Consider the following 12,441-nt stretch of genomic DNA (forward strand, 5'->3'; position numbering starts at 1 on the left):
ACACGTTCACCGCGCAATATTATTTTTTAGAAGGACGTTTAAAAATCCTTCACATTATACTTCACAAATGACTATCTAAATTGCGGATAAACTTTAAATATTTATTAGGAAATTGTGCACTCACGGATATCGCAATATTTGGAGCGAATAAAACTCAAAACTTTTTATTGCCTATTTTCTTGCCAATTATCGCTCGTAAGAAAATAGGAAATTAAAGAAAGTTTTCCTGTTTTATTTGCTTCGAATATTGCGACAATTATCATTCGCAGGAAAATAGATAATTAAAAACAATTTTAAGTTTTATTTGCTTCAAACATTACGATATCCAAAAGTGTACAATGTCCTAATATATAAAATTATTGTAATATCCGTATTTTTTAAATATCCGTGCGCGCGTGTGTATATATATATATATATATGAGATGTGCGTATGAGGTTTAATTCTTATTTCTTGTGGATGATAGTCAACTGTAAGCTTGTAAAAGTCATCTTGTTCCCAGTATGTTACATTAATCGTTCGCTTCTTCGATCACATGTTGATAAATGTTGAGAAATGGCTGTGTATTTAAGAGTCTAGATTTTATAGACATAAGATCGCACTCGATTTAGGCACTTTTAGAATAGAGGCCTTTAAATTTTCCAAGACTTTTACATTCTCTAGATCTCTCTTGATATTTTATAAATTCTATTCATTTTAAGAGATTCAATATCATCCCTCTTCATCGAATTCTTAACTTTAATTATAAATCTTTAACTTAAAATTCGTAGTACGAGTTGTTCAAGTATTATATCGATTTTTTAAATACTTATCGACTAAGTATCTTCGAGTGTTTCGAAATTTTCTTACACCATTCCAAAGTAATCTCAATTTAGAAAATAATATTTTCAAATGTTCTCATTTTATTTTGCACATTTCTATAAAAGAGTGGTAAAAAAAAAACACGTAAAAATCTTTCGATATATTCCTATCTACTTTATCGATCTAATTTTATAGAATAAAGTTCACTTTTTAATTCATTTATCCGCGTCCGTACAAGTTTAGTTCATAAAGGTAATCTTGAAAATGAATCATAAAGACTTTTAGGCGGCACCTTATACGTATCAGCTTGCAGTAAGTCTTCACTCATCATGTATATAATACTTACATGTAAAATATGTAAATTGTACTCAACTTAATGTGGCTTCACTGCATATAGGCATACAAAATGAGAAATCTAGCTTTTCCCGACTCTTGTAACTCTTATTGTCAATGGAAAGTTTCTTCTAAAATATAACAGACTGACTCACTTCTATATATAACCCAATAAGATAAAAATGAACGATTCCAAAGAAATGTGACTTTACTGTCATACTGCTAAAAAAGGGAAGAAAATGTCTCTTCTATATAAATACTATATGCCATAATCTAAGTTTTATCTATTTTTGCTGAAGATTTCTCACCTTTGAGCTATTCTGCTTCAATTATCAAGAAGTGTGCGATGATAAACTTTGAGATTCCTGATGTCTGATAAAATTTCAATGCCAAAGTACATTAATTAGTGAAGCGTAACGACGAGACAGCACATAATTTGCGACGAACTGAAAATTATTCAGATTTTGTCAGAGAATGTGCAATTATTTAAGGAATAACGTATCCTAATTTGCAGAAAGTTAAGCTTATATTGTCTTTACTTCTGGCATCATTCAGATATAGGGCATTTAAAGAGAAAGCGTTCATAGGATCAAATAGAACATTTAAATTAATTTGCAAAAGATATCTAATAAACATGAAAAATATTCTCTTTTCAGAGATGAAACAAATTGGATCATGCTCGACATTCAAATCGAAAATTGTTTCTAACAGAAAGATCAAAATTGCGAGACATATTAATTATAAATATCTCAATGAATACGCTCTTAAAAAAAAACATGAATTTTTCTTTTCTAAAATGCCCGTATAAGTCATAGAATTTATGTTCACACATAAGTATCATACGTATTGTGAAAAATCATACGTAAACTTGTTTAAATAACAAAGAACGATAATTTTAACAAATAAAATTTAATTTTACGAATTTGAACATGTATTATGGGCATCTTTTGGCTTTGTACATAACGGACATAAATTCTTCTCTCATATCTGAATTTAAATCAATCCTTCGATTACAGACATTTTCAAAGATCTCTTATTTGCCATAAACGTGATATTTCCTATGGGACAATTCTCTGTGAGGCGCGTGGATACAGAATATGTATATACAATTTTTTCGTTGTTTATGATAATTAATGATGTAAAAACGAAAGTAAGGCATGGTGCCATAAATCGTTGCGCACAGAAAGTCTCGTGAGGATAGTTACGTGAGAAATGTCACGAGAGAGAAATATATATAATATATATAAATATATATATAAATATATAGTAAAATTATTCATTCATTGGGAAAAGTGTAGCAAAGTATATTACGATATTGCATATCATGGGGAACCGATATATCAGTATGGAGATTTTCATTCATTATGGACAAATATCTAAACAAATATGCAAAAAGTATTATTCTTTTGCTGGAATCACCAGAGTCAAAAATAAATCGTGACTACGTAATATATGTTAGAGCAATGAATTTTGGCATAGAAATTTTAACTATATATTCGATGAGCAACACAGAGCGGTATGAATATAATACATGGGATCAAACAAGATGTGTTATATATTGGGTGGCTGAAATTTATCTAGTCATTATGCTAAGAATAAGATGAATATATATATATAAATATAAATATAAATAAAGAAAAAAAATATATATATATACATAATAAATTAATACTCAGCCATCGCAAGCCACCCTGACTGAATGTGTCTAGCCACATTTTAATAATGACATCTGAAACTCTTATACTGTCAATCTGGCCTTGCGTGGTCATTACTTGTATGTTCGTTAGAGATGAATTAAATATTATTAAATTGCGTCATTATTATAAAATCTTCGTTCGTTGACTCAAATTTTATATTAAAAAAAAATTCTTTTATCTTAATAACTTAAAGGTATATAAGTTATTAAAGTATAGCTTATTAAAATATTTACGAATATATAAATTAATAATATAAGCTCATTTGATATTATGTGTTGATATCCTATGGATTTTCTTCATTCTAAATTCGTTTTCTACAGAATTTTTTTTTAGATTTTTTACGATTGTTAATAAATTATGTTATACATATAAAAACAAATGCGAAGAGAGGAGCTCTAGTAAACTTGTTCTGTTATAAATTTAAATAAGCATACAGTTTGTTGAAATAAGATTTCGTCATGTAATTATTTCCAATCATTGCAAGACATTTGCGCGTCAACACTCGTTCTTTTTTACGAGAACATTAGCGAATGTCAAATTTATGGAATATTTCGCTGATGACAAAGTATGTTTTGCATCATCGAGCCTTACAAAATAAAGAATGATGATCGTGCAAAGTCAGTATGAATGGTAGAAAAAAAATTTCAAAATTGCAGTCAGAATCGTTATGAAATAATTGAGAGAAAGAACTCAGCCATTCATGATAAATAAAAATAATTATATCTTACACACATATATAGAGCTTGCGCTGTAGCTTCACCAGTCATGAAACATGCTACGAGATATCATGACTGTCTTTATCAATGTTTGTGAGTGTATCATAAGTTATAAACTATAAGTGAGCTATTGAATGTGTATATGGTATATGCTAGTCCATATTAAGATACAATAAAATGTAATTTTGAATTCAAATTCAGACGCAGTTGTCTGTTACTTTGAAGCAAGTAACCGACGCATCGGTGAAAACGATATAGCTTTTTCTCGATTTTTCTTTTCTCTCTTAAAGGCTTTATTTCTTCAAAATATTCCACATGACATGTGAAGCAATGAGGTATATACATTATGAAGCGTTCATAAAAGCTGTCTAAAATTATCTAAACTATTAATATCGTGAAAAGTAGAAGCACCGATAAGCCACTCCTTTCCTTCTAAAATGTCCTAACGAGATTCTTTATATCCATTTTAGCACCGAGTTAATGTTGACAAAGACATTAATACACTTTGTTGTAATAGGAATATAAAATGACATTATTTAAGTCTATATATATATATGTTTATAAAAAAGAAGTCAGTTTTTTAATCCTTTTTCTTCTGTTAGTACTTTATCGTTGTATTATATATGTTCTATTACTAATCAGCAATATAGAAGTTTGATTAAAATGAAATTTTATTTTGTAAATTTTATCGTGTGTTAATATATTTTAGTAAAGCAATAATTAAACAAACATAAAAGAAGAGAGCATTAACATACATGAAATACGTGATTAATTGCTCAGATGTACATACAGCGGTATTTAATTTTTTTTTTTATTCTTAATCATTAATTTATGTACGTTAATTATTCCACGATAGCTTTTGGAAAAAATTACCGTACCACTGGCACAACATGATACACAATAGAATAATTATTCTATATATCCCAAACTTAATAATAATTGTTTTTATTATTGCAGATTATCTACAATTGTTTTAACCTATTCCCGTGTCCTTAGAATACAAAATCTCTCTGCTGTAATAATTATTTTTAAAAAAGTATCATTAATGCAATGTCCCCATTTTATGCATGTTCATATACTAACTGGTTGTACTTTTTCTCACATTAGATACAATTATGTTAACTGCAACGTATGTTAGGTATAAACCACTGACATTTTTATTAAGCCGATTATATCAATATTAATATTAATTTATTGAGCCAATGCATTATAATTATGTTAAATATTTCTATTAATATATATACTATAATCCTTTGCCACCATTTTGTTACAGAGATATTTTGTTTCTACTATTTCTCTATTCATTTAATTACATAATGTGCAATATATGCAAATTTAATTATTTTTTGCGTATGTTCAATTCTTGTTACCACCATAAATTTTACTTATCAAATGAAAAATATCTATGTATATATGTATATATAACTATATTTTACATAGTGTCTCCTTCAAATAAGCAGTCGTCATAAAACAATCTTTTTTTTCTATATATTTCAATCAGATCAATTTTCACTGTGTTAAAATTTATCGTATAGTAATGGATACCTTAATGAATAGAATTTGTTCATTGTGAGATACAATAAAGAATTGTTCTATTCTTCTTACTTATATTTACACATTATAAGCAATTAATTGGCAATTATTACTAACATAATGGAAGATTTCTATTCACTTACAGTTCAACTTTTCTGAGCATAAATCAAATTTATCCAATATCCACGAATATGTCTCTTCTTATTGTATATTGAAAATTAAAAAGCTCCTTTGCGATAATCTATATCTCGCAATAAAATAACTGTAGATGTTGAAAAACGCTTACACAGATTAAAAATGTTTTCGGATCTTCTTTAATATATTATCTATAAAACATGTGAGATAAATAATAGCTATTATTGATTGATCGTATCATTCTCTATTCTACGTATGCAAAGATACTTAAATCTATGGTGTATTAGACAGAGACAACCAGTTAGCATACATAATAAACTTGTTTCAAAGGAAAAAATTTGTATGTCAAAACATAGATCTTTCAATTTCATTTTTTAATAATACATTAGGAAGAAAAAAAAGTTTTGCAAATTGCACTAGTTTTATAGCAATGTATTGAAAGAATTATATGTCGCATACTTTTCCTTAACATAATTTCAAACTTATGTAACAAATCTCACCGTGTCTTCTCATACACACAGAGAGAGAGAGGCTTTCTCTTGCAGATACGCAACATTAATGTAGGAAGATATTTACGAAGTTTTCTCAATGAGCGATTGAATAAATCTAACAATGCTTTGCATTTCCCCCACGATATAGAAAATATCCATTCTGTTTTACTCTTACAAAACTTTTATTATTTTTATAGCAAAATTGTGGACACAGGTGCCGGATACGCAGTTGGTGCAGATAAAGTGACGAAAAGTCTGGGAAAGATAGGAGTAACGTCGCTTTGCTTTGTCGTGGGCGATCTGACAAGGCTGAGATCAGTTGTCCATAGCATATCTTCGAGTCCATTCTTTGGCATTACGTATCGCTTCGCTCTCATTAACTTTCCAAAGTTCAGCTACATCATTTGCCAAAGGATCATCGGGATTCGGTGCGCTCAAAAGCGCTTGTATGGACAGCAAAACTGTTCTAATTTGAAGCGCAGGACTCCATTTGTCCTTAAGGATATCCAGACAAATCCTGCCCAATCTATAGATAAATCAAGATAATTAAAGCGTTATAATTTACTAAAACAGTAGATTATTAGTTTTTATTTTTCTTTGTTATTCCAACTGCTCATTTGATTAAATATAAATATACACGAATGATTTTAATGATAATTTCTCGTTAAGACAATCTGTCTGTCAAAAGATATTTTGTATAATTTTTTTCAATTTATCTTTTTTCGACGTGAAACACAAGAAATATTAGAAATAATTTGATAAAAGCAAAAGTTGCACGTTTTTTATAACCAAGATAGACATATGACATTTGTCATCTTTACCTGTCTATATTTGGATGATATATTTTTGTGATAAACCTAACTTTCGGTGCAGACATTGGGTAATCTTCTGGTAGGAACAATTCGAGTTTAAATAATCCACCTTCGAATGGCGAATCTTCAGGTCCCGTTACTATTACGTGAAAATATCTAGCATTTGTATCATCTGGCACTGCACTAATACCAGGAACTGGTTCTTGCATTAATCTTTGAGTTTCTTTAATAATCCTCCGTGGTAACGCTGCCATTGTTTATGCAAAGATCTATAAGGAGTAGAAATTTAGAAGATTAATAAAGATCATTCTTACATGTAAAATACATCAAATTAAAATTCTAAAATTTTAAATTAACATTATATTTCGTTCTTAAAACTTTACTTAAAAAAATTTCTTAATTTTACAACTCTCTTCTAAAGTTTACAAATTCACATCACATAAATAAAATGAAAGAGTTACTCTGTATTTTCTTGTCTACCTGTCTTTTTTTTTTTATATAAGTATATGTGATTTCTAAAGTAAAATTTAATTTAACGATTAACGATGCAATGAATTGTATTTTATGTCATGCAAGAACTTTGACGAACGCTTGTACACGTTCGTGCACAAATTGTTATTAATAAACATAATTTTTTAATTTAATATTAAACCACAAAGAACAGACGCGCCAATGCGACAATCGTCTCGAGCCACCTCAGCATCTCTCTCGCCTACCATCGAGAGAATTTCTCTCTCTTTCTCTTTCTCTCCCGCCCTTTCTATACAAAACACAATGCTGGTTGTCGAACGATCATTTCGTATCGCGATTTACAAACCGGATATCCTGACATGTGTTGAAGAGGCGGGGGATCGATAATCTTTCTTTCGCGAATAACTCGTTGACGGGGAAACGGACGTACGGCGATCGGCTACGAGTTGACAGCGTTGACAGCTTTGCCACACAGAGGAGCACGTACGCACACGTACACTCGCGTACGTACGATATATGTATATAAGCGCGCGAGGAAAGAGGTACGTGTGTGTGTCGCGCAGGTCCACGGTATTCATTACAAAGTGTCGAAGACGAGACGTCGTCGTCGAAACCGCTTGAACACGAAATCCTCCCGGGATGTCATAGAATATAAACGCATATGCGATAAATTTAGAGGGTGGGGGGCAAAATGGGGCGAAAACCGAAGACAGTTTTTCGCGCGCGCGCGAGAGAGAGACAGAGAGAGAGAGAGACAAAAGCGCATGAATCGCGCGCATCCGATTGCATAAACAAAGGGTGCGAGAGTGACGTCGCACGTCGCGCGACGATCCATCGGATCCATTCGATCTTTCCGGCTGATCATTATCGGCTCCCGAACGGATGATGTGCGTAACATTCGCACGCGGATATGCACGGTAACTCACACGAGTTTACTCCTTTCCGGCAGTTTTTTTTTTCCCTCGCAATCGCCTCTCTCGGCGCCTGGTGTTATCCTAGAAACCTCGAGTCGTCGTCGTTGTCGTCCTTCTGGCCGATAACACTTGTTTTTTTCTGGCTGATCGTCGTCGCTGCCGCGGCCGCCACCGCCGCCGTCGGCTGTCGTCAACCTCGCAGCCGACTTTCCGAGGGAGGTAGAGAAGAGAGAAAGAGAAGGGGATGAGACCCCAACCGGCCGGTGATCCACGGGTGCGTGGCCCGCGGAATACTCCGATCCGATCTCGCAGTCGCTAATTTAATTTCCACCCGTGCGTAGACGTGGTACCGTAACACGGCTGGTGGTTGGTCGGCTGGATTGTGAAGTTGATCGGTAGACCCCTCACAGCCGCTTCTCGCGATTCATTTTATCACGCTACTTGATGGCGCTGCTTGCTCTCTCGTTCTCCCGTTTGTTCGTTCGTTAGTTCGTCTGTCTGTCTGTCTTTCACTCGTAGGTACGTTGTACTTCTTATTCACTCGCGCGCGCGAGTCAAATTGTCGTTCAGCACACGATACACCCCGCTCGTCGATATCCTTTATTCGCTCGTAGTCTCGGAGAGCGTCACCGAACGAACAAACTACGAAGCCATGAAATCACGAGAAACTAGAGTGCGATGAGACGACGAGAGCGCGCGTCAACGAGACGATATCTATCCCGAGCCTACGAATTACATAGATGGCAAACAGAATATTATCGTTCTTCAGGGGATCGATTCTGTATCTCGAAACAAAGTGAAAATTACAAAAGTGAGCAAATTTACTAGGTATTGACCAATGAAATTAGAAATGTTCTAGTATATTCGCTCACTTTTGCAATTTTCACCTTGTTTCAAGATACAGAATCGATCCCCTGGGGTTCTATTCTTGAAAAGAAACGTATACGAAAGTCTAGGGAAATACTATAGTATACGTTACGTATACTATAGTATTTTCCTAATTTTTCGTATACGTTTCTTTTCAAGAATAGACCCCCTGTTTGCTCACCGAACGATTTTATGTTTAGTACGCATTAAGCTCATTCTACATTGATCGTATCCATGAAGGAAAATATAAGGAGACTCCACTCGGTCTCGCCAGTCTACAAGACATGAACCCATTTTAGGTTTCGAGTTCCGTTTCCGATTCTCGACACTCGCAGCGCTCATGAATTTAGTAGTGCTGCGCATAATGAGTGCGAGTAAGAGAAATGATCATTTCTCTTACTCGCACTCATCAGAATCGGAAGCTGAACTCGAAACCTAAAATGGGTCCACTTTTATTTTACGGAGTGGAGTCTCCTTATATCTTACTTCCTGGTCGTATCGTAGCATCGTAAAGCCGTAATCACACTACGGGTTGCGCGCTCTGTTGCGATTGAGATTACGGTTGAATGTTGGAAACTAACCAATCAGAGCAGAGCCTCTGCTCTGATTGGTTAAGCGGGGAGCACAGACTTTTGCATAACGCATAAACCATATACATAAAGAATTTGATTGGTCCATTGACTCATGCATAAGAAAATGGACCAATGAAATTCCTTATGCACATGCTTTATGCGTTATGCCTAGTTCACACTAGGCGCGATGAGCGATGCGCGACGAGCGATAACCAATAAGAACTCTGCTTTACATCGTCGTGTGAGCTAAAGCAAAGCTTTTATTGGATATCGCTCGTCGTTCATCGCCCATCGCATCCAGTGTGAACTAGGCATTATGCAAAAGTCTGTGCTCTCCGCTTTAGTTTCCAACATTCAACCGTAATCTCAATCGCAACAGAGCGCGCAACCCGTAGTGTGATTACGGTTTAAAGGCCATCACACGTACGAAAATTTTATAGGCCTTCTACAATAAGCCATTACCTAAGTTTTAAGTATTAAGTTAAAAGAAACTGACCACTCACAGTCGATTATTCTTCTCACATTCGATTGTGATTGGTAAATTTCTTATGATTTAACACTTAAAACTTATGGGCCTTCTACAATAAGCCACAAGTCATAAATCGAAAGTAAGAAACTAAAAATTGACGACTGTGATTGGTCCATTTCTAGCTTATGACTTGTGATTTGTGACTTACGGCTTATTGTAGAAGGCCCATTAAGGAATAGCTTATTGTAGAAGGCCCATTAGTAGTAATCGTAAGGTCTTAAGCAAATCGACCAATCACAATCAAGATTACGATCTCACATTTTAATAGATGTTTTTTCATTATGCAACCAGAAGCAACCGCGACTAAGGCTATCTTTGTCTCCTGATCCCTGAGAACAAAGATAGCCTTAATCGTGGTAGCTTTTGGTAGCTTTTTTGGTTGAATAACGAAAAAACGCCTAATATGGTAGAGACCTAGATAAAGAGATGCGTTATTGAAGAGTATGGTTTGATTGGCTGTCTAAATCACGTGATCAGAGAGCCATTTTAATTCACTATTGCATCTAACGCACAATAGGAGAAATATTGGGTGCTTTCCAATTACAATATCCCTAGATACTTTCGTGCACACGGCGACACAAATTACGTTCCAATTGTCCGTTATTGTCGACACAAGCTGCGTTCGGTAATAGCAAATCTGAGGCGTCGGAGTGCTCTTATATTATAGTATATGTCACGTGCACTATAGAAAAAGAGCACTCCGACGCCTCGGATTTGCATTGCCGAACGCAGCTACAGTATAATAGAGTCCTAGATATCAGAGAAGCGCCTCTACAGTATAAATAGAGTCCTAGATATCAGAGAAGCGCAACCGATGTTCCGCGTCCTGATTAGCTGACTGTCAGCCAATCATGACATTCATTCAGTGGTATTAAAAATGGCTGACTAATAGACGATTGGTGGATTTCATAATTCGTCTGCAAACGACGCCATTTTTAATACTGTTTTTAGTAATTTTGTGATACTGACTTAAACCGGTTGCGCTTCTCTGATATCTAGGACTCTAAGTATAAAGACCTATAATCAAAGATGCGCCAACCGCGAACGGCCCGTGATTGGTCCGCCATTACGTACCCGTGCCAACCTTACCTGCCTGAGAGTGCAAACCCATGCAGTGGAATAGCGTAACTCGGAACAAGAGTAGAACCAATCACGAGATTCTCTAGAAACACGGAATGCTCGTTATTGGTTCTGCTCTCGTTCCGCGTTACGCTATTCTGCTGCATGGGTTTGCACCCTAAGGCCTATCGCACATGAAATGCATAACTGTGCATAAGCATAACATAAGGCCGCTGGACCAATGAGCATCTTATGTTAATCAATATGGCGTCTTTATGCTGGATGCTCATTGGTCCGGCGGCCTTATGTTATGCTTATGCACGGTTATGCATTTCATGTGCGATAGGCCTAAGAGCCCCAACACACACTTTTGCATAACGCATAAAGCATGTGCATAAGGAATTTCATTGGCCCATTTTCTTATGCATGAGTCAATGGACCAATCAAATTCTTTATGTATATGGTTTATGCGTTATGCAAAAGTCTGTGCTTCCCGCTTAAGGGTAAAAAAACACCCTAAGGGTGCAAACTCATGCAGCGGAATAGCGGAACGCAGAACGAGAGCGGAACCAATCACGAGCGTTCCGCAGTTTTCATTACGCGGTTTCAAATCCCTTGATCTCCATAGAGCGCAATGAGCGTAAGCGGAATTATCAGCAAGTTCGTAAATGATGTTTAAATATTGTATTTATCATTCATTTTTTATTATCAAATATCTAAATAAAGAATTAAATGTATTTCTCATTGGAAAAAATATTTAAAGATGTTAAATTTATGAAATTAGTTTTAATGTAATTGTAACCTTTATGAAATAATGATTTATGATTGGTTGCGCAAAGTCTGCGTTGCGCTTATTACGCTACATGGGTATTAAGGGGTCACGTTTCAACGTAACAAAACTGGCGGAATAACAACGTGGTGAGTTCTGAAGAACCACTCGACCGTAACGGACACGTTTCGGATCGTAAATTTTTGGAAAAGCGTTGCTGGCTTTGACTGAGCACTCTAAATTGACCTGGCCGTATCGACCTCCTATTTCATTATTTGGAGGCGAGAGCCATTAATTAATTAAGAAGAAGAACGTGGTGAGTACAGAGATAAATTATTAGTTATTACTCACTATTAATGACAGATTTCCTAACTTACATAGTCGTCGACTTTAACGTTATATATCTTGGTTTGTAGGGCCGAGCGACGCTTATTTCTGTCAAAGGCAAGTCGCGTCGTATGAACAGCTGGAAGGAAACGAGTATAGAATAAATCATGCGATTGCTGTAAAGCAATATTCGAGATCTTCTGCAGATCAGGAAGAACCGATGCCCTATGAATTAAGACCTGTAAAATCTTTGAAGATGAGCTTCACGAATTGATGGATCTTTGTGAGCAGGAAGGCACAAATCTAGCCGAATGGTATCACTTTCAGTTCGCAAAAGCTATTCCGCTAAAGGGATTCAAAATCGCGTAATGAAAACTGCAGAACGCTCGTGATTGGTTCCGCTCTCGTTCCGCGTTC

The 12,441-nt window shown here is 35.0% G+C and overlaps 1 protein-coding gene across 2 annotated transcripts; it reads right to left on the reverse strand.

Moving 5' to 3' along the window:
- Positions 1-5,633: 5,633 nt before the first annotated feature.
- LOC108777130 (ubiquitin-conjugating enzyme E2 N) lies at positions 5,634-8,604 on the reverse strand. 2 transcript variants are annotated; one of them, XM_018543937.1, is made up of 3 exons: positions 7,914-8,604; positions 6,526-6,785; positions 5,634-6,230 (listed from the first exon to the last, which is right to left on the reverse strand). In XM_018543937.1, the coding sequence occupies exons 2-3, from the start codon at positions 6,768-6,770 to the stop codon at positions 6,020-6,022; spliced, it is 456 nt and encodes a 151-aa protein (XP_018399439.1). In that variant the 5' UTR covers positions 6,771-6,785; positions 7,914-8,604; the 3' UTR covers positions 5,634-6,019. The 2 variants fall into 2 exon arrangements, with proteins under 2 accessions (XP_018399439.1, XP_018399440.1); XM_018543938.1 differs by lacking the exon at positions 7,914-8,604 and adding an exon at positions 7,334-7,609.
- Positions 8,605-12,441: the final 3,837 nt, after the last annotated feature.

The sequence above is a fragment of the Cyphomyrmex costatus genome, unplaced genomic scaffold, assembly GCF_001594065.2.
Source record: "Cyphomyrmex costatus isolate MS0001 unplaced genomic scaffold, Ccosl1.0 scaffold41, whole genome shotgun sequence".
Lineage (NCBI taxonomy): Eukaryota > Metazoa > Arthropoda > Insecta > Hymenoptera > Formicidae > Cyphomyrmex > Cyphomyrmex costatus.

Excerpts from the sequence above, each read along its gene's own strand:
- LOC108777130 (XM_018543937.1), bottom strand. The coding sequence starts at position 6,770 with ATGGCAGCGTTACCACGGAGGATTATTAAAGAAACTCAAAGATTAATG. Across the intron at positions 6,231-6,525 it reads TATCATCCAAATATAGACAG|ATTGGGCAGGATTTGTCTGG; the intron begins GTAAAGATGACA and ends ATTTATCTATAG.